Genomic DNA, 27,686 nt, shown 5'->3' with positions numbered 1-27,686 from the left:
TAGTTATAGTTAACTATAATAACCTTGGTGTCAACCTGATGCAAATGATGTAACTAAATGCTCACAAGACTAGCACAGTGCCCATTCGGGCCATGGTCGTTCGGAGCAGGCCATTTGATGAATATTGTAATCACAATTATTCATCACAACTTGCCGATGTTATAAAACACCTTTTGCTCATTGTGCTTCTCGGAATCTCGGTGTAATATCTTTGGTCAAATAGTATGAACATATCTTTGATTTAATTGTTTCTCTGTTATCCAACACATAATTCCCATTTTGGGTCCTCTGTGTAGTAGTAGGGCGCGGGCTGTCAATCTCGCCTTGGGGCCCGTGGGACCTTCCAACCGCCACTGGTGCACACTACTTAATTATGTTCCACACATCTTCACTCATTGTTTGACCCTCCCCAAAATAACTAAATCATCAATGCAAAACATGTGATTATCAAAACAAATTGAAGATTAATCAAACCAATGCACCTTAGTATTTCATAATTTGTGATACTCATTCATTGAACTATTATTTTGCGACCCCCCCCCCCCCTTCTCCAGGAGACCTTCCCAGGGACTCCCTTCTTCTGGGGCCAAGGGTGAGGGTATGAGGACTTCGGGCAAAGACCAGGGTGTCTCCAGCTCCTTCATGACGTTGTGCAGCTCTTTTAGGTATGGGCCTTCCGCCTCTCTGTTTCATGTATGGGTACTCGTGGCCTCCCCCCTATCTACCAGGCCTTTCCTACTACTCCTGTTCCTTCAGCACCATCTTGTGTCGGTTCCACAGCATTTAAGTTTTCCATTTGTTAATAGCGGCATGAGTACGCTTTCCTGCGTGGACTCCATCTCTCTAGCCCAGGGGTGTCAAACTGGTGATCCGCTGGTGACGTTGTCTTGTGCGTCTCTTCTCTGCCCCTCTCTAACAGACACAGTTAACGATCGCTTGTTAAGTGCCTGCCAGACAGACAATCAGATGAAATGAAGGCAGGTGTAGAGTAGATTGTAGACTAGTGAACTGAACATGTTCTCTTTATATCAAGTACTTCATACCAGCCCCTTATGAAACTACTTCTCCCCAAATCCAAATGGATTTCATTTTCCATCCTGAATGGCAGTAACTAGCATACAATGAGAACTGAGAAGATCTCCACAAAGGTTTACTCATCAAAACTGATTATAAAACTGTAACCATCAAAGCATGCACTCAACATATAATGGTTATGTGACCATGGCATGTGCATAATATAAAATCTTATAAGTTTTATCTGATATTGATTAATATGGGGGGTGGGTTCAATGAATCGATTATTAATCGGCAGAGCTGTCGACTATTGTCAACATATTCCCCAATTTCCACTGAGATTATGGGGTGAATGAATGTGGCCAGACCCATCTTCTCTTTCTGTCATAGTGACATTGTCCTGCATAAGATCATGTCCAAATCAGGTTCTCGAATCTCCAGTAGCCTCTTCAGTTTTTTGAAGATTTTTTGAGTGGTGCAACCACTCCCTTACGGAGCTATGTGTGTGGCTGGCTGGGTCTGAGCACTATGTGTGTGGCTTGCTGGCTGGCTGGGTCTGACCACTATGTGTGTGGCTGGCTGGCTGGCTGGGTCTGAGCACTATGTGTATGGCTTGCTGGCTGGCTGGGTCTGAGCATACATAGATAGATAGATATAGATAGATCGATAGATAGATAGATAGATAGATAGATAGATATTATAGCAGTGACTGACTGAGACATCGAGCGTGCGTGCACAACTGGTTGTGGCCCCCATCAAGTGACCTTTTGACCAATGCGGCCCTCGCCCCAAGTTGAGTTCGACACCTCTGCTCTAGCCTGTATGACACTGGTCCTTACTCCTTTGACAGTACCAAAAGACAGTACCAAGAGGCCTTGCTTCTCCAACCTGCTGATATCCTTGGCCATGAGGCATAAAGCATCTACTGTAATTGTGCCGTCCTCTACCAACACCCACACTGCCACATCCACGGCACCTCACATCCTCCAACCGGCCTCACACTGTACATCTGCTCTGCTGACCTTGGAGAGCAGGCCACCGCCACCGCCCTGTCTGAACAGGGCGGTGGCCACGGCCTGCTCTCCTCCAAACGTCCCCCCAGAGATCCTCTTACTCGGCTCCAGTAATCCTTCTGCTGTGGCTATCAGGGCAACAATGCCAAAAGTATGCAAATCATTACTCACTGGGTCATCCACATTGACACTGAGACTGGGTACAATGTTCTTGTTATTAATGTGAACAAAATCACAATACAACTCAAACCTTAAAAAGGAGAACACATCAAACGCTTGTTTCCAATGTGGTCTTGCGATATTATTTTGCTCTGATCTCTAAACCAGATCTGCCATTTCTTCAGAATATTCAAAAGTTTAAAAGTTTATTTTCATACTGCTTAGCTTACAGAAATTTACTGGATCTCGAAAATCCAAAAACCAGAACACTACTAGTTCTCGCTAGAAAATGTATCCTTTTCAATTGGATTATGGACAAACCACCAACAGTTGCACAGAGGCACCGGGACATATATAACATTTTACCCATGGAGAGAAGTAACTAATGTGTCTCTATATAGATGTTTTGAACCATTGCAAGGGAAGGCATGACGGGTCTATGTAAAGCTGCTTATTAATCTGAACCAATGCAAGGGAATGCTGCATATGTCTCTGTATAGCTGGTTAAGTGCCTCGAACAAACACAAGGGAATGCTTGATGTGTCTTGCTATAGCCGATGAACTGTTCTGATGAACTAATAATAACCAAATTTTCTTTTCTTATTTAGTTCATTTTATTTAAGTTTACTTTATATACAAATTTTATTTGTCTGTCTATTGTTTGTCTGTTTTTGCTAGCCTGTTTTGTACTTGCTTTATTGTTGAATTGAATGTAGGTGATTTATAACTTGTCTGTCTTAAAAAAACAAAAGCAAAGGGACGCTACAATGTAAGGATGACAAGCACATGTGTGTTTATACTGTAAATCAATGTTCCCTAATAAATAAACATAAAAAAATAAACCAACCACAATCTTTCCATCAATCTTAAAGGTATATTCAGTGATTTCACTCAAAAAACCTTAGGTTTCGTTTTTGGCTGGGACCTAAGCCTTTCATCCAATCAGGATAGAGAGCCAAAAACGAAACCTAAGGTTTTTTGACCCCCAGGGGTTAACTGGGGACAGGGGGGAACTCCTTATATGGTCAGCACACTCTATAGTAGAGAGGATTATCACAACAAAACAAAAAAATAAGTGATATTTGAATTAAGTGAAATCACTGAATATACCTTTAATAATGGATGAATGGTTTCACCCCCACAGTTCTCAGAGATCTTCACTGGGATGCAACAGCCTTCCCGGCAGCCAGAAGGATGTCCTCGCCAGCCCACATCGGGAGCCGTCACCGGCGCCACGAAGGGAGCCGTCCACGTCGGGTTCACAGGCTGCTGCCGCTGGTGGGAGAGAGGTGTGTGGAAGCCTCGAACCGTCCCTCACTCCGACCAGAACACCTGGTCCCCAGGCCGCTGCCGCTGGGGTGAGAAGCCTCGAACAGTCCCTCACTCCGACCAGAACACCTGGTCCCCAGGCCGCTGCCGCTGGGGTGAGAAGCCTCGAACAGTCCACTCCGACCAGAACACCTGGTCCCCAGGCCGCTGCCGCTGGGGTGAGAAGCCTCGAACAGTCCACTCCGACCAGAACACCTGGTCCCCAGGCCGCTGCCGCTGGGGTGAGAAGCCTCGAACAGTCCACTCCGACCAGGGCGGATGTTGGACAGAGGTCAGAGTCCCATCAGACCAGCTTTGATAACAGCAACGACACCATCATCCTCAGTCCACCCAGCAAGGTAAATAAGAGATGCTACGTTATGACGTTCAGGTGATACACATCACAAATAATATTACATCTATGGTATTGTAGCACGGACACGGTGTGTGTGTGTGTGTGTATGTGTGTGTGTATATTATTTTAAGGAATAACAGTTGACTGTCATATTTGTGGATCTTTAGTCAACTTACTTCAAGTTTCAAAAACTCAATTCTTGTCTGTCCCATTCTGGATGTGGCACTTGCCGTCTGATCTGACCCAGCCAGCGGTTATCCTTGAGAATTCCCCTAGTGGCAGAGAGGAGAAAGGCTGTTGTTTTTGATGTTCACGTGGATACATCGAGATTAGGTCGATTTCTTTAAGCTATTGGCAAAAATATGACACGTGTTTTTGATTCCTCTGTGGTCTATGTGGGTCTCTCTTCCAGCGCTGTCAGAAGGCAGCCTCACAGCCGCCTGGCCTTGATGCCCAAGGCTTCCGATCCCCAAGCAGCAGGGTATGGAGAACTTTGTGCAGATATTTCACACTAGAGGTTCGGGTTGCTACGCGGCACTCTCATCTAGACTTTTGTCTAGACTTTGGGCCACTTTACGGCCCTTGCCAAGCTCCATATATGGAGCAGGCTGATTGTATTTGTGCTTGCTGCCATGACGATACATTGACTGTTAGACAACACACTCCATATTTGGGCATACCTGCATTGTGAACTCCTCCATATGGTTACGGCCGAGTCATAGTGACATGAGCGCGACTATGTCATTCGTCTGCCATCCGGCCGACCTGTCCTCCCATTGGCCAATTTTACTATAGGATTATATATGGGAGCTTTATTTTGCATCGTTTAAACACTGTTTGACTGACAGGGTGAAGCAGAGACGCCTTCCTTCAGAAGAACAGGAAGTGGCCCCGCCCACCGCAGGCACGTGCGCACCATCCAGGAAGTGCGGACCACCGTTACACGAATCATAACGGACGTGTACTACGAGGACGGTAAAGAGGTGGACCGTAAGGTCACTGAGGTAATGACACACACACACACACACACACACACACACACACACACACACACACACACACAGTGCACCCCAATGTTGGAGAGTAATCCACTTGGGAGCGACGGTGGGACATGTTGGTTTCGTCGACTAAAACTATAACGAAAAATGTTCGACAACCTTTGTCACCTATGAAAACTAGATAAAACCTAAGCTATGGTGACTAAAACTAAACAGAATATATTGAACTAAAAGACAAGTCATTTTATGTTTGGTTGCACTCAGGTGTTGTGCTCTGAAAATAGCAGATTGACAAGCTCACGACCAAGTGTAAAATCAACCATTACAACGCCATCAAGGCCTGCCAAAATAAACCTTTGTCGACAAAATCAACTGTGATATTTAGTATATTATAGTATAGTATATTTAGTTAACCTAAGACTGAATTCTACCGGTGTTCCTTGCTCTGCATATGCGTTCCTGGTGTTATTTGCTCCCACTGCCACCCCAGCACCACCAGTGGGCTCTGCTATTCCTGTTCCCCATGGGGATATTGTATATCTATCTCTGTTTTGAATGTTTAATGATGTGCCGAGCAGGGAGAAAAATGTAGCAGAGCCGAACGCCAAGATAAAATATTATATGCACACTTGTATTCATTCTATAATAAATATTGGTTAAATCTATTTGTGAGTTATCCGACTGAAATTAAAATTAATTCTAAAGATTGCAACTGACTGAAACTAAGTAAATAAATGGTGTGTGGGACGTCCAGGAAAGCGAGGAGCCCGTGGTGGACTGCCATGTGATGGACAGTGACGTGTCTCCATGCCGTACGGTCAGCTCGCTGACCTCTGGTGACCTGGCAGACGTCAGTTCTCTGTCGTCATCCAAGACGTCCAGTCTGCAGCGCAGCTCCAGTGGCACCAGCACCAGGTTAGAACACTTTGGGAGTTTTCATTTGAGTTCAGTTTTTGTTCGTTTTGAATATATTTTTGTCTAATTCAGTTAGTTTTGAGAGTGGATTTGCTGGATATTATTAGTTTTATTTTTGAAAATGCTAATGGTTTTAGTTTGTTAGGTGCAGGATTAAAAAGGTAGGTATTAACTAGCAAAAGATAGCATTTAAAAATGTATTCGGTTACAGATGAACCATCCAAAAAACGACATTATCTCTATAATTTCAGTTGGTGTTTGTAAGTTTTGTAAACGCACAATACAGTTTGAGTTAGTTATCGTTTGTTTTTAGTTCCGTTAACGAAAATGTTCCATTTTAGTTTTCGTTATTTCGTTAACTACAATAACTTTGCACCAGCAGCACCACCGGCGGCCATCTTAGAGCCGACTTCGCCATGCCATCCACCAGCCGAGGGGCCAGCCGAGGGACCAGGTACTGTACCACCTGGTTCTACCTCGCCCTAGGACCGCCCTCTGACACGCATAGGGCATAGCAGTGGCGGACATTTTCTGGTGCCATTGGTGCATGATTCACCAGGATCCTGGTTGGCTTGATTCTAGGCTTAAAATAATTGCTATGAATATTTTTGGAAATGTCTATGGGGAAAATGAATGGGGTCTGGAACGATGGAACCAGAAAATGGCCGCCACCGCTATGCTCTATATCAGTGGTAACCAACCTTTTCAAGCCCAAGAGCCCATTTTATTCCCAATTGTAAGCCAAGATCTACCACTAAAACGTGTTAGAAAAAACACTTGTTTTTTGCTATTTCTGACAGGCTCAATGCATGTGCACACATCCACACAAAGACTAAAGCTTAAATAAGAATAAAAACTTATAGTAAGTTATATTATCAATGTAAAAAGGACCTATAACATAGAATTCAACTTTTTCCATTTCTTTTCTGTTTTTGGAGCTCCCATATGTGTTTTCTATCCCCACAAATAACCAATTTTGAACAATCAGGCTTTCATATCATATCAGGTGCTTTAATAGAAATTGCTCTCAGGAACGGCTCAACTGATTTTGGCCTCATCGTGATGTCATCAATGTCACCCTACTTTGTATAATTCCTCCTCTTCTTAAGTATTCAGTTCCAAATTTGCATTTCCACTTTGTTTACAATGTCCACCATTGTCGATTTTCCAAGCTGGCATGGAATGGAAACAACCTGGTTTTATCTAGCATCAGTATTATAATGACTCAAATATTAAATAATCTGCATCTGCACCCCCACCACCCCAGGACATTGTGGTACTGCAGCTAAAACTGCTTTCAAAGTCCAGAAAGAAATGACAAGGCCTGGTTATACTTATATCAGTGGTGATTGAGGCTCAAAACCATTAGAAATAACTTTGAGGGACATAGACAATATGATATTAAATATTAAAAGCCATTTTAGAAAGTATGTTATTTGCGCTTTAAGACAAATGTATTAGAAATAAAAAATATTAGGACAAAAATACAAATAAACTTCTTTGAGTTTTTTTTTTAATAAAACAAAATGCAAAGGACATGAATTGCTTTTACAGCACAATATTTTGTTTCTCATTTCAATGAATATTCACATATTTGTAAAGTTTGAACGCCAACTTTTAACCAAACGTGGGAGAAACACTGTGCACGGCTGCACGCACAAATAAAGAGTGCACTCGCGCACGCACATGACGGATTATTATCGATCAAAACAATCCTTAGCGTCGCTTACAAAAGCATGTGTTACAAAATCACCGACCTGGATGGATAAATATCAGTGGTCCATCCATTGTGTGACCTGATTAACGAGCAACGGTAGGCAGCCGAGTAAGTTAACAGCTTAGTAAATTAATAGTCTACCGTAGCTGTGTGTCAGATGTTCTGTCTGAAGCAGTCAAAGCCAAGGAGAATGTTACAATTTAATTCACTATCGAGCATCTTGCCCTGCATCGAATATCACATGATAGAACAGCAGGATAGTCTGTCTATCATCCATGCATCCATGCATGAGCTATACGTAAGCCCTGTCTAGGACCCACTTCCTTCAAAACTGTGGCTTTCTTGTTCAATAGTTAGAATCTTCAGCTCTCACTGTGTCATGTTTTGACAGCGGCACTAAACATTTTGACAATTTGTCATAGTGATATTATCCAGCCAGGTCGGTGATTACTTATCATTCATGCTGTGCAACACGCTAAGGATTGTTTTGATCGATAATAATCCATCATGTGCGAGTGCCGAGTGCACTCTTTATTTGTGCGTGCAGCCGTGCAGTGTTAAAAGTTGGCGTTCGAACTTTACAAATAATAATATTCAACGTGTCGGGGACGCTATCATGCTGCGTTCACTCTGATGCTCTCATTGCTCTGTGTGCTGCCTGCGAGGGGAACAACAGACACAGTCACAGCACATGAGCACAGAGTGCTAAAAGGGGGAGGGCCGAGGGCGGTGCGGTGGAAGCAAGGGGAACAGATCTTCAAGCTGAAAAGCATCGAGCCTCTACACGTTGTTAGCTTGTAGATCTGCTCTTTTTTTGCGAACGACATTCTGCTGTGTATTTCTGCCCGTCAGTCTGACACTTTGGGATCGACTTGAAAGGTTCCCGCGAGCTACTGGTAGCTCGCGAGCCCCTGGTTGGTTACCCCTGCTCTATATGATTCGTTTATAGCAGTGGTTCTCAACCAGTGGTCATTGAAGGGGTTCATTTTAAGATTGTTAAACATCTGCATTACTTAATTTACCAGAATTACCATTGAAGAATTGTTATTTTGCTCAACATTTGCCTGTTATCTCTCATAATGATACCACATCAATACAGCATGGAATTGTGGACAAGATCTTCTCCAACGACTCGTACGTTTTGGGTCTGAGAGGCCACATCTCATCAAATAGTGGTCTGTGGCTCAAATGCAGAATCAATAATGGACCTTTTATATGAAAAGGGTTGAAAACTACTGAATGATAGGATAGTGTGTGTGGTAAACTTTCACTCTTGCTATTCTGCTTGGTCTCTGTCCACTGGTTGCATGCTGATACGTAGAACACTCTTTTACAACTTTCTAACTTCTAGAGATGGGTACCGTTTCCTGATTAGTCAGAGCTGATATACAGATTAGCTCCTGGACAAATGGTGCTTCAATTGGTATTTAATTTAAAAAAAAAATGCATATAAATGTAAGGTTCCTTGACATAAAAACGTTTGAGCACGACTGGTGTAGAGATCCCTTATCCCAAACGGAGAGCTTGTAATAGTATCGATGAGCGGTATAGAGCGTCACAGTCCCTCCCCCTTTCAGAACGACGAGTGGCCCAGGAAATGAAATGCAATGCATTTCTCCCATAGGATTTTCTTTAAGTATTTATATAAAGACGGTTACGCTGCGGACAAAGCCAACTCGGATCGTGACAAATCATGACAATGAACACAATGTTTTGGGCCGATCAAATAATAATAAGAAAAACAAAACGAATAGTGTTGTCTCCTACCTTTATTTTCTTCTTTCTAATGATTTGATCGGCCCAAAATATTGTGTTCATTGTCATGATTTGTCACGATCCGAGTTGGCTTTGTCCGCGGCGTAACCGTCTTTAACCCATTCTGACCTGAGATCAGATTCATACGAGGTTTCCACCGGACACACACTGGTCCTGATGAACCCATTCTGACCCGAGATCAGATTCGATTTTTCAAAAATAGCAGACCTACAAGCTCAGATCTGCTATTTTTAAATAGCTAAAGCATAACATGATGCTGACACCAAAATGGGTGCCCAGTCAGAATGCGTTAAATAAATACTTAAAGAAAGTCCTATGGGAGAAATGCATTGCATTTCATTTCCTGGGCCACTCGTCGTTCTGATTATTATAAAGATTCTCACGATACCCATCCCTACTAATATCTCAGTTCCTTAATACATAGTCTCTGATTAACTGAATGCTGCCTGCCTCGGTTACACGTTGCCCCCAGGCACACGTCTAGGGTCAAAAGGGCACCCCTCATAGCTCGTCTGGGCTGTGTGGGGGGGCTTTGAATGTGTACGTGACCCTAGATCAGTGTCTCTGGGCAACCTGACTGGCTCCATTTGTGCCCTCTGTGTGTCTGCATCCCCAGGAGGGGGGGTGGGCATCAACAGAGGGGTCACAGGGGGCAAAGGGCAAGGTCAGCGGTCACTAAGGACAGGGGTTTTGGAAGCCCGCCGTCCCGGGGGGCTCTCGTCCCTCAGACCGGCAGAGGAAGGGCCAGGAGGGGTAGACCTCCGTCCCGATCCTCCCCGTCCAGGTGAGTCCTTTCTGGGGCCTCACTTTGTACTTACTAGGCCTGTCACCATTAGGACATTTCACTACTAGACCATTGAGTGTCGCTCAAACAATTGCAATTGGCGATTTAATAAACATTTATTGGAACATTTATGAATTCAAATGACATATTTAATGTCAACTGTTGTTTATAAAAAATAAACATGAATTGTGGAAATGGCAGATCTACAAGTTTAAAACTCGTCACGATGCGTTTTGAACTTGTATACCGGTAACTGCTATTTCCACTATTTTTGATTGATATGTATTTATTTTATTTACATTTCTAACATGGAAACGATAATGACGATTATACAAAGAATTATTACAATTATCTCTAATTGTGACCGGCCTATTTGTAAACAATACTATTCCTTTTTTCGTTTTTTAGACAAAACACTATCCCTGCAAAACACTTTCAGGGTTTTCCCTCTTTTCACTAATCATCTCTTCTTGAGTAGTAGTAAAACTATTACATTTCCATCTGCATTTAATGTCTACATCTTTTTTTGAAAGCTTTCAGTGTGAAGTTAAACTTTCATCCCATTCTGTTGTCTGTAAATAAGGGGAGGTGGGACTAGCGGAATGCGGGGGGTCGGTACCCCTGGCCTGCCCCAGTCCTCGTCCGAGGACGAGCCCTACACCCGCCTGGTGAGTCCCCCGGGGCTCCCGGACAGCCCCATGGACGCCCAGCTCCCCAGCCAGTCCGACTCCCTCCGCTCCTCTCCGGAGGAGGGGGGCTCGGCTGGCCGCAGCAGCCTGGTGGGGCTGCGTGTGGTGGCCAAGTGGTCATCCAACCACTACTTCTACTCCGGCCGCATCACCAGAGACGTGGGCGAGGGCAGGTTCCGCCTGCGCTTTGACGATGGCTACGAGTGCGAGGTGCTGGGCAAGGACATCCTCCTGTGTGACCCCATTCCCCTGGAGACGGAGGTCACCGCGTTGCTGGAGGGCGAGTACTTCAGCATAGGTGAGGAGCAACACAATATTAATTTGGCGAGTTTGTGGCTAGTGTCTGGTTTAAAATTGGTTTGGGTGGCGTAGTGGTAAAGTCTCTGCATGTACTCCTACGGGCTGGGGCGGCACCTGTCAGCGGGGAGTGTTGGGCGGGAGGAGTAGGATGAAAGGTTATGTTGGTCATTTACGTTCCAAGATACTGAATCACTGAGTGTATCTTGGATATTGTTGGTGATTTGTGTGTTTCTGTGTAGGCACCGTGAAGGGCCACAAGACTGAGGACCACGAGCTGTTCTACTGTGTGGAGAGGGAGGGGAACAAACAGTGGCACAACAGAAGCACCATCATCCTGTCTTTGGAGCAGGGGAACAAGCTGAGGGAGCAGCACAGTCTGGGGCCGTACGAGCCCTCCACTCCCCTGGCCAAGGCTTCTGACATCAGCCTGGGTAAGTAAGAGCCCTCCACTCCCCTGGCCAAGGCTTCTGACATCAGCCTGGGTAAGTAAGAGCCCTCCACTCCCCTGGCCAAGGCTTCTGACATCAGCCTGGGTAAGTAAGAGCCCTCCACTCCCCTGGCCAAGGCTTCTGACATCAGCCTGGGTAAGTAAGAGCCCTGCACTCCCCTGGCCAAGGCTTCTGACATCAGCCTGGGTAAGTACGAGCCCTCCACTCCACTGGCCAAGGCTTCTGACATCAGCCTGGGTAAGAAGACTAATTAAAAACTAAGCTATGATGACTAAAACTATGACTAAATTAATGTAATGACAATTTCGTCAACAAATAAAAGGAAAGTGCACTGGCCAATCACAGCGTGTCCTTGCACAAGCGGTATTGAGTATTTTAGCCGTGACGTAAGCGCCCCCTCCAGAGATACTTCCGGGTCCTACTGTTTGTGTCGCTTTTGTGTCCCCATAGAGTTATACTGTGTCCCTCCGTCGGACAAAGTCTGAGTCTAAAACAACCACTAAAGTCTAATTTTACCGCTTTCCTTGCATCAACAAAGCTGCTGGTCTCCCAAATCTGGCTGTGACAGGCTGTCTGCCCCACAATGAATACTATTGCCATTTTATTTAATTGTGTCAACTAAATCCTCCATTAGAGATCATATTGATGCAAACTAGATTCAACATACTCATTATTCAACCCTGCACACATTCTAAATATGCCCCTGAAATATTGTACTGATCAAATGGACTGTTACCACCTTCAATCCTTCAAGTCTTTTATATGATTTCTCCACTTCATATATTTTCTTTGTCATGGACACTTCACAAGATTGGCACTCCTTTGTTGTGCCTCACTAGTCTCTCAGCCATTGTAAAATATATGGTGAACAGCAACCTCTAGTTGCCCATTGCTTTAGTTGGTCACATCCATAGACACTGTTTAATCAAATGAAAAGCATATTGTTATCACCATATTTACAAATCACTCAAGACCATAATAAACAGAAAATGTATAAATGGACTAAGAACGTGCCAGCTTATAATGCTGTGATTTTTGTTTTTTCTCCAGACAACCTGGTGGAGGGGAAGAGGAGGCGTACAGGAACCCCAGGAGGCCAGTCCACTCCCAACCATAGCTCCAACTCGTTGGGCAGCCCCCGTACCCCGGGGCCTTCTGGGAAGAGGAAGCTCATGAGCTCTGAGGACGACGGGAGGAGGACCACACCGGCCAAGAGAGGCCGCAAGGGGCCGGGCTCTAGAGCCGGTATGCCTTCCCTTCCGACTGACTCACCTAAACTGTGATCTTTTTTTGCTATATTTAGATAGGATAGAGACCGAAGAGTAGACTGAAGCCAAATTCAATACCCAAACTCCTGGTCACTCCAGCATGGCGGTGTCACAGTGAAATTGGTGACGATCTTGTGGACTTCACATAACTGACATCATGTTACATGTGGGCCTAAATACCACATGTGATTGTCTACACAATTGTCACATATTTCAGCAGGTCACCAATTTCACCGTAAGACCGCCATGCTGGAGTGACTGAGTGTGAGTGAGCGAGTGGCCGAGATTTGGGGTATTGGAATTTGGCTTACCCTGTCAGCTGGAGAGATAACTGCAGCTGTCCAGCCAGTATACAACCTGGGACGGTGCAAATATATTATCGAATATCGATGCACTATCCAGTCGGCTACCGGCGTACCCTGCATAGTTCACTATTTGTATTTTTAATTTCACACTGAGCTGAACTGTTTACCCCAGCCTGGTTCGAATGAAGGCTGCATTTTAATTATGTACTTGATTTTAGATGTATGAGATTTTATTATTTTATTCTATCTTAAAAATATTTTCCAGTGTGTATATTTTCTTTAAAAAACATCAGCTGTTTTAAAGTTTTCCCATGCTAGCCATGTTTGACAAATGGGGGGGTGCAGACGTTTATCCGACATACCAAAAGTCTGACATGCGCAAATGACCCGTTGCTCCCGACATGCATTGCGGCTCTTTGGTATTTAGGAACACATGCCTGCAGCCCTGCAGCCCCAAATGAGTGCATTTTGCTACATCTTAAATGTTAAGCTCCTTTTAAAACGGTACTTGGCTAAAAGTGATGCATGCCATTATTATGCAACATTGTGAATGGACTTGTTTTAACCATGAATTCCACCATACATTTTAACAGGTCTACCATGAACTCCATTATACATTTTAACAGGTCTTCAAATCAGTTTATTTATATTAAAAATTATTATATAACAATATTCCAACCTTGCATTTTGTCGTTTTAATTCAGGTGTTTGTAACCAGATTTGATCATTTTATTTGTGTGTGATGAACTGGTATACTACTACATTTTTTTATATATGTAATTTTGACATTACATTTGACCTCCATATATATGCGTGTGTCCATCCTGTGCTGCTGGTTCCGTTTTCTACTGACCTGGTAACTACTAATCAGTTACTAGTATTCTTCTGGTGTTGGTCCACGTGTGCCAAGATGATGGATGTGTTTTTCTACACTGGTGTACTTGGCTTTGAACCACTCACTATGTTAAATGACTCACTCAATGCCCTCAATCCCCACCAGATTTCTTACTGTTTGAGGTTTTCTGCTTTAGCTTACGCGTGTGTTCCCTGTCCTCAGCTCAACGTGTGGGTGTGGTTAACACGTCTGATAGTGCCCCAGAGATCCCTGGACAGTCCACTGACCTGCTGGCACAGACCCACGGTCCGCTGCCACAAAATGCATCTCTTTTCATGGGGTTTGCCTTCATGCTGACCGCGTCTTCCGAGTGTGACCGGCTGTCCAACAAGCTGACTAGCGATGATGACGAAGGTAAGAAGGAAACACTTTGGCTTGAAGGGTTGATGTGATTATAATATATATATAGCCCCACCTCACCCCACCCAAAGATGCTTTATGTGAGGTGAGGAGAAAACGAAACAAAAGCTTATGTCTACAGATTAAAATCAATAAAAACATTGGAATAGTAAAATGGGGGTGTGCAGTTGGCTGGGAAAAGCAATATTTAAGAGGGCGGTTTTGAAGGCTGGGGGCTTCTTTGATACAGAGTACCCAAGTTCTGATTTCTTGCCGTCAGCTGATTCTTAATCCATACGAGTCAAACCACCGGGATAATTTATTTTTGGAACACTGTCGATATAAAAAAAAACTAAAGGTTTATGGAAATTCAGGGAGAATTGGGAGGACGCGACCCAGGCAGGATGCGTAAACTACGTCGGACTGCGGTGCTCCATTTAGCATTCACCTGGTGCAGCTCACTAGAATACGTGGAGATGGCTCCATACCACTGATCTTCTGACATTGTATATCGTTCACTAGAATGTGGACACGGCTCCATACCACTGATCTTCTGACATTGTATATCGTTCACTAGAATACGTGGAGACCGCTCCATACCACAGAGGCTACACAGAGTCCCAGCTGCAGGCTGGAGGAGGATTCATCCTGTCGGACTTCAACGAAGAGCAGGTAGGTGCTGCCGTGTGGAACCGGACTACGTTCTATCTAAGCAAGGCATGCAAATCAGGTGTATTAGCATGATTAATTTATCCGACACTACATTTTTTTTAATTTTGAGTAGTATAAAATGAGGCTTCACTCTGTTGACATCTTTGTAAGGTTCTATGGCATGATTGCTACATCAGCTCAAGTTTGAGGACAAGTAAATTCAGGTGTAAAATGTGTATTGTTTTTCTGACACTGAACTGATCCCTCTGTCAACGCCGTTCCCTTCCAGTGCAAGGCAGCATATCAGAGCCTGCTCATCGCCGACCAGCACTGTCGTACCAGTAAGTACTTGCAGTGTGTGGCCAGCGGCGTGCCCTGTGTGTCCCACATGTGGGTGCGAGACTGCTGCAAGGACAACAAGCTGCTCAACTACAGGAACTACCTGCTGCCCGCTGGCGTTGGCCCCGACGACAGCATAGTAGAATGGTACGATGATCCTCCAATCATCTTCATAATAGAATGGTGCAATGCTCCTCCAATCATCTTTTATATATATATTTATATATATATATACATGTTTTTTTTTGTGGCTTTCACCTTTATTTTATATTTTTTATAGAGGGACAGACAGTAGGCTGACAGGAAATGGGGCGAGAGATGGGGGGTGACATGCAGTAAAGGCCGTCGGGATCACACTGACAGACTTTGACTACCGGCCAAGGTGCCTGGACCGCTGAGCCACGGCCCAGGCCTCAAATCATCTTTTTTAAGATCTTTACAGCAGTCGGTTTGAGCAGTACGATTGGCTCGGTGCAAATCATTTGCTATTGGCGCACTGCGGATTTGAAAGCAAACAGAGAAACACCTTGCATTGCCTGCCTGTGTGACTGTCATATTGAATGTCACATCGTTAAAATTATCAACCACTTAACCCTTTGAGACCCGAGGCCGATAATACAAATGCCTTCTAAGTCAGTGGTTCTCAAAAGCTTTTCGTGCAAAGGATCCCCAAAATATGTATTTTGCGATGAACCTTGAAGTACAGCATAACCTATATAATTAACTTAAATATCATAGCTTTGAACCTCGTACCTGTGATCAAAGCTGTGATGTCATCTACTATAATGTTCTATTGCTTGATTGACTATATTTGTGTTCACTGAGACGATACATCAGCTGGCATGGCTGCTTACTTAAACCCTTTATCAATGTTATAAAGTTCTTGGTACTGTGTGCAACTTTTCTTTTTTAAACAGGCATCCCCGTGCAACCCCATTCAAGGCCCTGCGGGTCCTGTTGGTGTTCGAGGAGCCAGCGGAGCTATGGTCGCAGTTGCTTACCCTGAGTGGAGCGTCCTCTGTGAAACATTACCAAGCAGACAAGGATGCTCCTGGTAGGAAACACAATACACTACGTAACTATAGCTTTCAAATACAGAAACTCCTTTTGGGGATTGTTGTTGCAATGCACAGTATATAGCACTGCAACATACTTTTTCTTTTAATGAGTTTGAGTTTTTCAAACAGGAATTATAAGGCGTTTTTAGATTCGATCTCAGGTCTAAATGGCTTAACCTTGATAAATGAGTTCTCATTGTAATACAGATACATACAAAAGTATACTATGTTTGTTTTATTGATCCAAGCCGCAATAGACTAGCAGAATAGAATAGCAGGCAAAAGCTGCCTGCTGTGTTAAGCGGTCAGATTGGGTGGGTTGTGGGTTCTGATCCATAAAATGTTGAGAACCACTGCATGAGAATATATATTTATTGGTAAAAAATGTTTCTTCAGATATTCCTACGGGCAAGTTTGACCTGGTGATCACAGATCGTGCCTGTCCACCGTCCATCCAGAAGAGTGTGATGTCCCAGAAACTTCCGCTGCTGTCTGCAGAGTGGCTGATCCAGAGTCTGATCTGCGGGGAACGTCAGGGCTATCAAAGTAAACCACAGTATAGCCATGACCATTTGTCATAAATCTTGACACCGTCCTAAAGGCCTTCAGATTATGTTAGATGTCCAGTATTAGTTCTACTGCATGCTTCTGTTGTATATAATTTATCATGTTTGTTTTTATGGAATAAAACTGTGACAGTTGTCCTCATTTCAATGTTTATTTTAGTCTTGTAGAAAAGGGCACACACAGAGCAAGGCTTGAATATATACACTTTATACATGAGAATTGATTTAGGAATGACATTCTTATACTGTTACAGGAAATCTTGATGACAAAATCATAGGATGACGTCCACTGACAGAATTACAGCATGTTTGAGCTCTTCATCCACTGGTGTTTAAAAGCTGAAATGAAGCAAAGGTAGATTATGTTTGTCAGTTGGGCACATTTAAAACATACAGAGAGCTTTCCTTTTGGCTACGGGGTGTGTGGATTCCACCACCTGAATGTGTGTAATACTTGTTGCAGTACCACCTACCTGCCCAGAGTACCTCCTGAATGTGTGTAATACTTGTTGCAGTACCACCTACCTGCCCAGAGTACCTCCTGAATGTGTGTAATACTTGTTGCAGTACCACCTACCTGCCCAGAGTACCTCCTGAATGTGTGTAATACTTGTTGCAGTACCACCTACCTGCCCAGAGTACCTCCTGAATGTGTGTAATACTTGTTGCAGTACCACCTACCTGCCCAGAGTACCTCCTGAATGTGTGTAATACTTGTTGCAGTACCACCTACCTGCCCAGAGTACCTCCTGACTGGGTGTAGTACTTGTTGTAGTCCAGCCTGAGCAGCAGCTGGGCCAGGTCAGAGTTGATCTGGTGGTTGCGAACACCAGACAGGATTTTGAAGAGCAGGAAGGACTGGCGGCTGAAACCCTGAATGGTGAACACATCATACACGGTTGGCATTCGAGAAAGTATTTGTGGAATCGTCAGGTGTGACGTGCTAAATTGTGAGATGTGATTAAAGATTGCACATTCATAATTTCAGAGCATTGGTGAGATTACAGCAATAATAACAGGTTTACATTATGAGTCAGTAACTATCCGGTGACTGTGTTAAATCGATTTACATTTCCACACATGCACACACATTTGACTAATCTTTTTCATGGCAAATGAAATTGTGCAGTAAACCATATCTTAATTGGATTTTACTTAGTCCTCCTGACGTTCACATGACGATTTTGAGAACCAGAGTGTTGCCTTCATCAGGATAAGATAGCCAGTGAACCAGCAATGCAACCTCACCTTCACCAGGATATCCAGTTGTGCTGTACCCCTCTCATCTAATGGAGCCACGTTTAGACTGACCAGCGAGCAGAAGTTGTGGCACAGCTCTAGGATCTCATTTAGACAATGGAATACCTGGGTGGGGACGGGAGGATTTTGAATGCATTACTTGGAGGCAAAACTATATCAGATCTGTCTAAATCTGAAATGGGATTGTGATGCTAACCGGCTTCAGCAGAATGAAGGACTGGGCTAGCAGGTTGCTCAGGAAATGATCGTGAGCGAGTCTGATGCTCTCAAAGTCTCTGGTGGAATTGATCTGCTGAAGCAGTTGAGAAAACTGAGATTCCAGCACATCCACCTGGGGCACACAAAATAATATATATTGGGCTGGTTAGTGCTTCAGTCTCAAAGGGTCCACTTCAGAAATTCAGGCACTTAACTACACCAAAAGTGAACAGGTGTAGGACCTGTTCACTTTTGTTCTCTTGTACATTTTTTTTGTTAAAGGGGTTTCCCCGACCCCACTTCTCCACAGATTGAACAGCAAACATAAAAAATGACGATACAGCAAAAGATTATCTCCTTACGCTTACGGGAATACGGGGAAGCTCTGGTGACTTTGAGTTTGAGGGGTGACTGGATGCAAAACAGACCAGAAGGAAGTGGTCTCCACGGCCCAGGACTACCCATAATGGGGTCTATGCACATACCAAAGAGATTCTGAGATTCATGTATTGATTTACTCATGTATGAACTGATCAAAGCAGAAATTAATAATTATGTTCATTCTGAATGTCAGTGTGCATCTGTGTGCGGGACATGCATGTTTACTTGAGGTGTTACATAGAAAGCACTGCCACCATCTTGGAGTGATGCGCCATCTAGTGGTGATCCTAAAAGAATCACAGAATTGTTCTAATCTAGAATCTCTTTGCACATACATTGTGTTACTGATGATACTAATGTAGGCTGTTAAGTCACCAGCACTCACAACGCCAAGTATGTATATCCGGTGTGTGCTCCTATGGTTACCTGTAAGTAGTACTGCAGGTTGTCCACCAGGAAAGCCATGTGGTTGCGCAGTCTCCATTTAACAGCATCCGTCTGGTTGGACTTGAGATGTTTCCTCTGCATTTGCAGCGCCCAGCAGTGCTGCAGCTCTGACTGCACCCTCCGCACACTGACCAGATACCTGAACACCACGTTGTACCTGAGCAGGAGAGCAGGAGGTAAGCAAATGGAACAGAGCGGTGTTCATTTATTTGACTAACGCTATGGCGATAAATGTTCGACTACCTTTTATTTCACTGACAAACCATGACTATAACTAAGACTAGATAAATTGACAATAGCGTCGACAAATAAAAACTAGACTAAAATGTTAGGGAGGGACTAGTAGAGAAGAGATCCAGTAGAACTAAAAGACATGTCATTTTATGTTTGATTACGCTCAGATTCAGCGCTCTGAAAATAGATCTACAAGCTCACGATGCGTTGTGCTGCAACGTGTTGAGCTTGTAGATATTTTCAGCATGCAACAAAGTGTAAAAACAGTCATGACAAGTACTATGACTTTAAAACTAAATCAATATCAAAAATAAATATATAAAATCAATTTCCAAAGAGATGAAATAGAATGTGAATGCTAACTTCTCCAGAACAGCAGGAGTGAAGAGGATGTGGAGAGGCCATTGGACCTTGTAGGCCAAGCCTAGAGCAGCCCAGCCCGTAGGAGGGACCTCACGGGGGGACGTGTCCTGTGGAGGCGTGGCTCCATCTCTGGTGCCCGTTGACTCTGAGAATACATGCATAACCACTGTGACCACAACTAGTCTGTCGCCAAAATTAACATACGTCCAAGCAAAGAAGTATAATTTAGGCTCATGGTTAAATATTGTCAATTTAGCTCCTGGAAGAACCGAACTGAACACATCAACTTTAAGCCCTAACCACACCAGAGGGTCGCCATGCAACTCCTTGCAACATGCAACTACTTGCAACCATTATTCCCAATGGCAGTTGTAAGGAGTTGCATTGGTGAGTCTATAGTCCGGTTAACCAACCTTTACTCTCTTTGCCTTGGTAGTCTATAGTCAGGTGCAGCAGAGGCAGCAGGTTGTCATCGTCCAGTAACACCTTATGAGCAGCCTGCTGAAACGCCACGTTTACATCTGTAGAAAACAAAACGCAGTGAAGGCATTTCTCATACAAAATGTCATCGTTACCGGTGAACGAATACAGTGATAATGTATTCGGTTTCAGTCCTGAAACCTAGAAATGAGTTAGGGCCATATCTTCCCTCATCAGATAGCCAGTGTTTTTTTTACCCCATAGAATTTTTATCTGTGTGGCTCATTAAAGCTCACATTTTAGCATGTGGTTGAAATAATTGTGTTCCTTCCTTTGTGCCATTGTGGAGAAAATCTTGTTGAACAAAACGTGTGAATATTATAGGCATCTGTTTGCTAAAAAAAACGTATTTGCTTGATTTATCCCAAGCAAACCCAAATCTTCTGTGGGAACCAATGAGGAAAAGCATGACTAAATGTAGGCTACCGTGTTCTGTGACAGCTGTCGGTGGGGTCTTCAGCATGTGCTGAGCATGGTCAATAAACACCTGGTAGAGTTCGCCACGACCCAGTAAGTAAAAGTCCTTAATTATCTGCAAGAAAGAAGGAGGTTCAATCTAAACAAATTATTCATAAAATACAAAATGGTACAATCCCAATACTTTATTTCCAGTACAAACCAACACTAAAACTAAAAAGGGGAGAAAGAAATGCATCGTTTCATCCAACCTTTTTCACAAAAACATTCTCAAAGTCCACCAGACTGAACAGGGGCTGCCTGCTATTTATGTCTCATAATTCTTTTAAAACTTAAATTAACCCAAAACTAGTCAATTCCTAAAACTACTTGTAAAACAAACTAACTAAACTGAAATCAAGTGCCAAAGTAAATCTACAGTATAAGAACTCTGGTTCAAACCTTTAGCTGTCCCAATAGATCTGACTCCTCCACCATCAATGTCCACAGATGCTGCAAATTAATGGATTACAGCATTATTACAGCTTAGGTTTGAGCATACCAACATGGAGACAATGAACAGAACTAGTCCTTTATGCCAGTGTTTCCCAACCTTTTTTGTCCCAGGGAACACTTTTCATAGCCTAAAAATCTCGGGGAACACCTAGGGGGGGGGGGGGTGTATATAATATACATATATATTAAAATATATATATTATAGTAAAAGTAAATATATACGTAAAAGTAATATAATAAAATAAAAACACACATGACAGCACTCATCAAATAACGAGAATGAAAAGGACAGAGACAGTGCCTCAGTTTAAAAAAATTGCTCATATGCAATGTGAAATGCCACCTAATCCTTTTCCTTGTCTTTATTATGGGCCAACTTGTGAAAGCTGCATGCTTTTATTGTGCAGGGTCTCAGTTCTCACAGCCTGCTTATTTTCACGTGCTGAAAATAGCTGATCGACAAGCTCACAACGCGTTGCGTCCGCAACGCGTTGTGAGCTTCTAGATCAGCAGATTCAGCATGCAAGCATAACACGTGTACGACGAAGAATAAATCACTGCGCTTCTGTGGAGGGAGGGAGATATATTTTGTTGGCCGAACGAGGCGATCATGTTTGGACATCTATGGACAGCTATTTTTCGTGGCACATTATGTTTAATCACAACAACGTCACGTTTACTTTACGTGTTTGGGTCGGGACTACGAGAATCTAAATGTTTGGGCTAGGTCGGGACATGTAGGACTCTGTATGTGTTTGCTGTCTACATGCATGTGGCTGCGCTCTGCGCGCTCCAGTCTTTCTGGAGGGAGCGATATGTAGCCTCTTCTGCATGCATCTAAGCATTAACATTTCAATGGCCGAGGGTCGTTAGTCTATTGTTCCGTGTTGATGTTATCGCACGTCTAATGGACGTGTGACAACAACGACGCAACTATAAGAAGCCTTCGGGGGAGAGTTAGTGTTCCGCCTGATTTGACAGAAAGTAACACTATAACTTAATTTCGGTCAAATTACGCGGAGCACTTGGACACATCAAACGGAGCACCAAAGCTCCGCGACACACAGGTTGGGAAACACTGCTTTATGCTCTCACCTCTGCCACGGTGCTCCTGATGCCATCGATCAGATTCTCAAAGTCCACCAGGCTGAATAAGGGCTGCTGTTTCAGTCTGTGCAGCTCGGCAGCAAACAAGTCCTCCTGGTGCTTCAGTATGGAGCCTTGGGTAGTGTTAACCACAGAAAGATGCATTGTTACATTGACTCAAAGTAATACGGATCATAGCAAATATCTGGCACATGATGTGCATTACTGTGACCACTTATTGGGACTGATGTATTTATTTGCATGTACCTACATACAGTATATCAGCCAGCCATAGCTGAATGGTTAGTGAGCCCGCCTATTACTCGATTCCAGCTCTAAATATTGTGTCGAAATGCCGCTGAGCAAGACGCTTAAACCCATAACTGCTCCTCTGTGGGCAGCATTCAGCTTGGTGAAGCTGAAAACTGAAGTTCCCCCCGTGGAATGCGATAGGTTTAAAAAAGAAATGTGTGTGTGTATGCGTATACATTATATTATTGTAGTTAAACAAATTTTCTAAACATTCATTTACATATTTAACATGTACTTTTTTCCTGAAGTGACAAGTGGTGTAGCGCTGTATTGCAATCACAGGACAATAAACGCCTTGGACCCTACCAGCTCTGGACGGACTGTGGTTGTGGTTCTCAAACATCTGGACGGACTCTCCCACAAAAAGGATCTTCTCTGCTACGCGGACGGGGATGTATGACGGCAGCATCTCTGTTCGCAGGGAGAACTGCTGCAGGGAGGGAGCCAGCATGTTCTCCTCCTCAATCAGCCTCTGCACAAAAGTCATAATATAGTGGACCACCATTTGATGAGATTTTCTTTTGAGATTTCTTCTTAAACTCCCAAGAGTTAAATATCTAACTCTACATCATTTAGCTGGGGACCACCTGGTTTTTATTTAGTTTGTCTGCGGAAAGAAAAAGGTTGTCGAACTCGACGGCCATTTTTCGTCACGGTTTTAGTCAACAACATCAACAGTGATCTCTCTCACCAGGTCCTGCAGTTCCCTGAGCTGTTTCCCGCTCAGCCCTCCTATCCCCAGGTCCTCCTCCTCCTCCTCTGGGTTGTTAGCAGTGCCTCCTGCACTGGGACCCTGCTTGATGAAGAACTCCTCACTCTGGTCCAGAAGCAGGCCGTGCAGCATCCACGCAGCTAGCTGCTTGTACATCACACCATGGCAGACGGCCAGGACTCTGCAGTGGACAAACAATACATAGAAAGTAGGCCTACCTGTAAGTAATGATTATTTAACCCATTTTTTAGACCTGAGGCAGATTCTTTAAATGCCTTCTAAATCCTGACCTTTTTTCTGAAAAATATATATTCAACATTACAAAAGAAAACATGTAGGCCTATTATATGTTGCTATATACTCAACTGTACATAGCAAAAACTGGATTGAAAGGTTAAAACACCAAAAGGGGTTCCCGACCGTCCTAAAAAGGTTAACCTGTCATATGTTTATCTATGTGATCTAAATGTAAAGTTAAGTGAGGTGCTGGAGTCACAAAAGTATAATGAAGAAAACATTAAGGGAAGCACCGCCCACTCAAATCTGTGCATCTATTGATTGTGCCAACAGATTCATATGTTATCATGATTGTGCACAGATTTGAGTGTGCGCGATTTAAAATAAAGGTAAACTAAGGGATTAAAACACAAAATGATGGTAAATGCCCATCACGTCATCTGAACACAAAGACACATTGAAACTTTAAGAACTAAATCATGGTTGGTAATACATCAAATACAATACAAAAAATCATACTTAAGCTAAGAACCTAACAGTGGAATATTGATAATTAAACTATGTCTACATAAAATGCTATTTAAGTTGCATAGTCATCAAGAATCAAGAACCTAACAGTGGAATATCGATGTCTACATAAAATGCTATTTAAGTTGCATAGTCATCAAGAATCAAGAACCTAACAGTGGAATATCGATGTCTACATAAAATGCTATTTAAGTTGCATAAGTTGAGCCGTTGCATATGCCTGTAAGGTCGTCGAGGCTAGGGCAAGTGCTATCGGCAAAAAGGGGAAAAAATGGGTCAAAGTCAGCTAACAACAGTGACATGAAACATGTATATGAATATACAAATATGAAAAGAAAATGTATTTGCTACAAAGAATTGTACATGTGATTTACTCAATAAAGTAAAAAATAAAAATAAAAAGTGCTATCAGCATTGGACAAGTGCATTGGACATTCCAGCATGATACATCACTAAACCGATTATTCAATTACTTTAATGATTGTCAATAGATTCATCGTTTCACCTCTAATGTTAAACTAACTAATGCTAAGTAGACCCCCGCCACGGTAAGGTGACTTACTTCTCCAAAGCCATGCGCACAGGGGGAAGGCCTCCACAACTGTGTTTGTACACCGTCTCCAGGATCTGACAGCCATGGATCTGATTACGACAGACATGACAAAGAGCAGATGCACTTTTCCCTCAAAATACATACCCGGTAATATTTATCCCACCAATGAACAGTGAAATGTGTAGAACGGGGATTCGGGGGAAGAGTCCATCTCAACAATGCTTACCTTCTGGGATTTGATTGTCTCTACGACCACCATCACAGAGGGAAAGAGCAGCTGGAACTTCAAAGAATAAAATGTGTTTTAGTCAAATTGATCGGTTTCAAATTCAATAAATCTTTTTAGATCCCAGTGGAGGTTTTTCCAACCGATTTTTTTGTATCCACTTGTAATTAACACTAGTTAACACTAGTAATTAATTAAAAGATTTGTTACCTGATCCAGTACATAATTCACGTGGGATATTGTCAGGTGTGGGTCGCAGAGGAACTGAAAAAAGGCAATGTTTTGTTGTAAGATTATCGTATGTTATGTAATAGGCATTACAATTTCAATTTGATTACTATTAAAAAATATTCAAAAATAGCCAAAAGAAATATTCAAAAATAGCCACTCTACAATCCTCACAACGCATCACAGTGTGCTTGTAGATGAGCCTTTAAACTTTTTCATTTTTGAAAGATTTTGAATAATTTCCAAAACATTTGACAGAAATCTCATCTTATGGAGGTCCCTGGCACAAAATATCTTCAAGATGAGGGTCTGCTGCTAAATACATATCAATTTGGGGGAACCTTCCTTGACATGGAAATATTCGTAAACCACTGCCATAAACACCAAGTTACCATGTCATAAATATCTTACCTCCTGTTCAAGGTCCAGCAGAGCTTGTCGGTATGGCTGGAGCATGGAATCCAGACCAGTGCAGAAAGCTCGCAGGTAAATCCCATTAAGTCCAGCCTGACTAGACTGGTTTGTGTGATGCTCCTAGAAAAAAAGTTAAGTTAATTTGAGGGGCAAATACACCTTTTCATTTCATTTATTTGCATTCCCTATCAAAAACACCTAAATCCATCTTAATTCTCAATCTTGTTATTGTTTTTTGTTTATTTTTTGACTGTACTGCAAATTGTCAACTTCTTTCATTTCCCTTTTCCCAGTTCATGGCCATCATCTAGACACAGAAAAATCCACTCAGTGAAATGCAAAGCCTGCAGAAGAGTACTCATTCTGTGAATTAGCCACTGCTTATACACTCAAACAAAAAAGGAACATTTAAAATAAATACAGTCATACTTTTTTTCCCCTCCCAACTCTGGGGTTACTTACTTGCTGGTGGACATGGCCTGTGTGTTGCTCTATGAACTCTGTAAAGCGAAGGTAATCGCTTCCCAGTTTACAGAGGCGGTTCAGTACATTGGTCTCACTGGGGTGAAGAAAGGGCAGTTCTTGGGATACCTGTGGAAGAAGGGCTATGTGTCAGTAATATTGATACCTGTGGAAGGGCTACGTGTCAGTAATATTGATACCTGTGGAAGAAGAAGGGATATGTGTCAGTTATATTGATACCTGTGGAAGAAGAAGGGCTACGTGTCAGTAATAATGATACCTGTGGAAGAAGGGCTACGTGTCAGTAATGTTGATACCTGTGGAAGAAGAAGGGCTACGTGTCAGTAATATTGATACCTGTGGAAGAAGAAGGGATATGTGTCAGTTATAATAATTGCAATAAACCCATGTGGTTAGGGATACTATTAAGTTAGCCCTAGAATGGCTGTGACATTACACACATTGAATGTATTCCAGATATGAAATGTATGTACATTTGAGATTTTCTTTTACACACCATAGTCACTATCTTATATTTTGATCATTAAGACGGTCCAATTACTGACTGTCAAGTCTCCAGGTTCTCACACCCGTGTGAAGTGAGTGGTGCAACTCTGTGTGTGTGTGTGTGTGTGGGGGGGGGGGGGACGGGGGGACGGAAGTTCCAGACCCACAGGAACGCACCCAGGGTGCCGGCCCGGTTCCGGCGTGCCGCCCCGCTTCCTGTACAGTATATACAGTTAATATGTGCATGTGTGTTTGTTAGGTTGCGCACAGGTGAAAAACGGCCATGCTGTTTTCATGCTCATACCCAGCCACCCACACACATAGCTCCGTAAGAGAGTGGTTGCACCACTCAAAAATACCTCTACGAGAGTCTAAATCTTAGGCTAGGTTCTCTGTATATCTGACACTGATTTACTGTCTATGACACTATGAATGGCACATTAGGAGTCCAACTAGTACTGGAGGTTCCCAGATGTTTCCCAGATGTTTGCCCCCCCCCCCCCCCCCAGCAAAATAAAACTGTGTGTGTGTGTGTGTGTGTGTGTGTGTGTGTGTGTGTGTGTGTGTGTGTGAGAGACAGTGTGAGAGTGAGAGAGAGAGAGAGTGCGTGCGTCACCTGTAAGCCTGTTCGCTTGTTCCATGTGAATATAGTCCCAGGGTATCCGCTTAATGCCAACAAAAGCTCATGAATCATCGTTGATTGCCGTTATGCTGAAACTGCTATAGATCTGGTTTGGACATTCATTCACCCATCAGATCACTCAGAACCACAACAAACTGAACTGGTTTGGACATTCATTCATACATCAGATCAGAACAACAACAAACTGCTATAGATCTGGTTTGGACATTCATTCATCCATCAGATACATAGATCAGATCAGTTCAGAACCTTATATATAACTGTATAATCAGAACAACAAACCGCGCGTATCGTCGCAGTGTGATGACGTCTGCTGCAATCGAAGCAGAAGTGTTGCCATGTCGGTTTATTACAAGTAACGTTGGGCATGTTTTTCCTGTAAAGTGCTCAACAACACCTGGCTGCAGTTACTGCTCAACAGTGCCACTTTGGGTCACCCATTGGTATTGCAGCTGTTCGTACCCATAGTTCGTACCCCACATACAGACAGACGAGACAAGAGTTATGCCCGTTCAAAGTGCCGTTTCGTGAAACGGGCCCCTGATTGCTTGTTTCTCTCGCAAAATATTAAACCTGGCAACACTGAATGAAAGCATTGAGGGGCG

At 43.2% G+C, this 27,686-nt stretch overlaps 2 protein-coding genes across 5 annotated transcripts in view; one reads left to right on the top strand and one right to left on the bottom strand.

The window, feature by feature from the left end:
- The window catches only part of tp53bp1 (tumor protein p53 binding protein, 1), a 37,164-nt gene extending 20,129 nt beyond the window's left edge, over window positions 1-17,035 (top strand). The window contains exons 16-29 of one of the 3 annotated variants that reach the window (XM_083760080.1): window positions 555-665; window positions 3,331-3,853; window positions 4,262-4,330; window positions 4,698-4,853; window positions 5,602-5,762; window positions 6,145-6,216; window positions 10,623-11,026; window positions 11,268-11,459; window positions 12,528-12,722; window positions 14,108-14,299; window positions 14,862-14,956; window positions 15,225-15,421; window positions 16,192-16,328; window positions 16,729-17,035. In XM_083760080.1, the coding sequence (XP_083616206.1) occupies window positions 555-665; window positions 3,331-3,853; window positions 4,262-4,330; window positions 4,698-4,853; window positions 5,602-5,762; window positions 6,145-6,216; window positions 10,623-11,026; window positions 11,268-11,459; window positions 12,528-12,722; window positions 14,108-14,299; window positions 14,862-14,956; window positions 15,225-15,421; window positions 16,192-16,328; window positions 16,729-16,913 (2,689 nt within the window). In that variant the 3' untranslated portion in view covers window positions 16,914-17,035. Of the gene's footprint in view, window positions 1-554; window positions 666-3,330; window positions 3,854-4,261; window positions 4,331-4,697; window positions 4,854-5,601; window positions 5,763-6,141; window positions 6,217-10,622; window positions 11,027-11,267; window positions 11,460-12,527; window positions 12,723-14,107; window positions 14,300-14,861; window positions 14,957-15,224; window positions 15,422-16,191; window positions 16,329-16,728 lie in introns of all 3 variants that reach the window. The other 2 variants (XM_083760079.1, XM_083760081.1) reach the window with 2 other exon arrangements.
- Window positions 17,036-17,041: 6 nt separating this feature from the next.
- tubgcp4 (tubulin gamma complex component 4) lies at window positions 17,042-27,362 on the bottom strand. 2 transcript variants are annotated; one of them, XM_083760082.1, is made up of 18 exons: window positions 27,055-27,362; window positions 25,932-26,060; window positions 25,467-25,589; window positions 25,038-25,091; window positions 24,828-24,884; window positions 24,611-24,690; window positions 23,263-23,464; window positions 22,878-23,043; window positions 22,269-22,393; window positions 21,120-21,170; window positions 20,688-20,793; window positions 20,195-20,302; window positions 19,782-19,926; window positions 19,164-19,341; window positions 18,355-18,489; window positions 18,147-18,263; window positions 17,632-17,771; window positions 17,042-17,237 (listed from the first exon to the last, which is right to left on the bottom strand). In XM_083760082.1, exons 1-18 carry the CDS (start codon window positions 27,130-27,132, stop codon window positions 17,231-17,233), a joined length of 2,001 nt encoding a protein of 666 aa, XP_083616208.1. In that variant the 5' UTR covers window positions 27,133-27,362; the 3' UTR covers window positions 17,042-17,230. The 2 variants fall into 2 exon arrangements, with proteins under 2 accessions (XP_083616208.1, XP_083616209.1); XM_083760083.1 differs by lacking the exon at window positions 18,147-18,263.
- Between the last annotated feature and the right edge of the window lie 324 nt (window positions 27,363-27,686).

Source organism: Protomyctophum parallelum, assembly GCF_964188405.1.
Source record: "Protomyctophum parallelum genome assembly, chromosome: 2".
Classification (NCBI taxonomy): Eukaryota; Metazoa; Chordata; class Actinopteri; order Myctophiformes; family Myctophidae; genus Protomyctophum; species Protomyctophum parallelum.
Note: the sequence above shows the minus strand (reverse complement) of the source record. Positions and strands in the feature narration are given on the sequence as shown.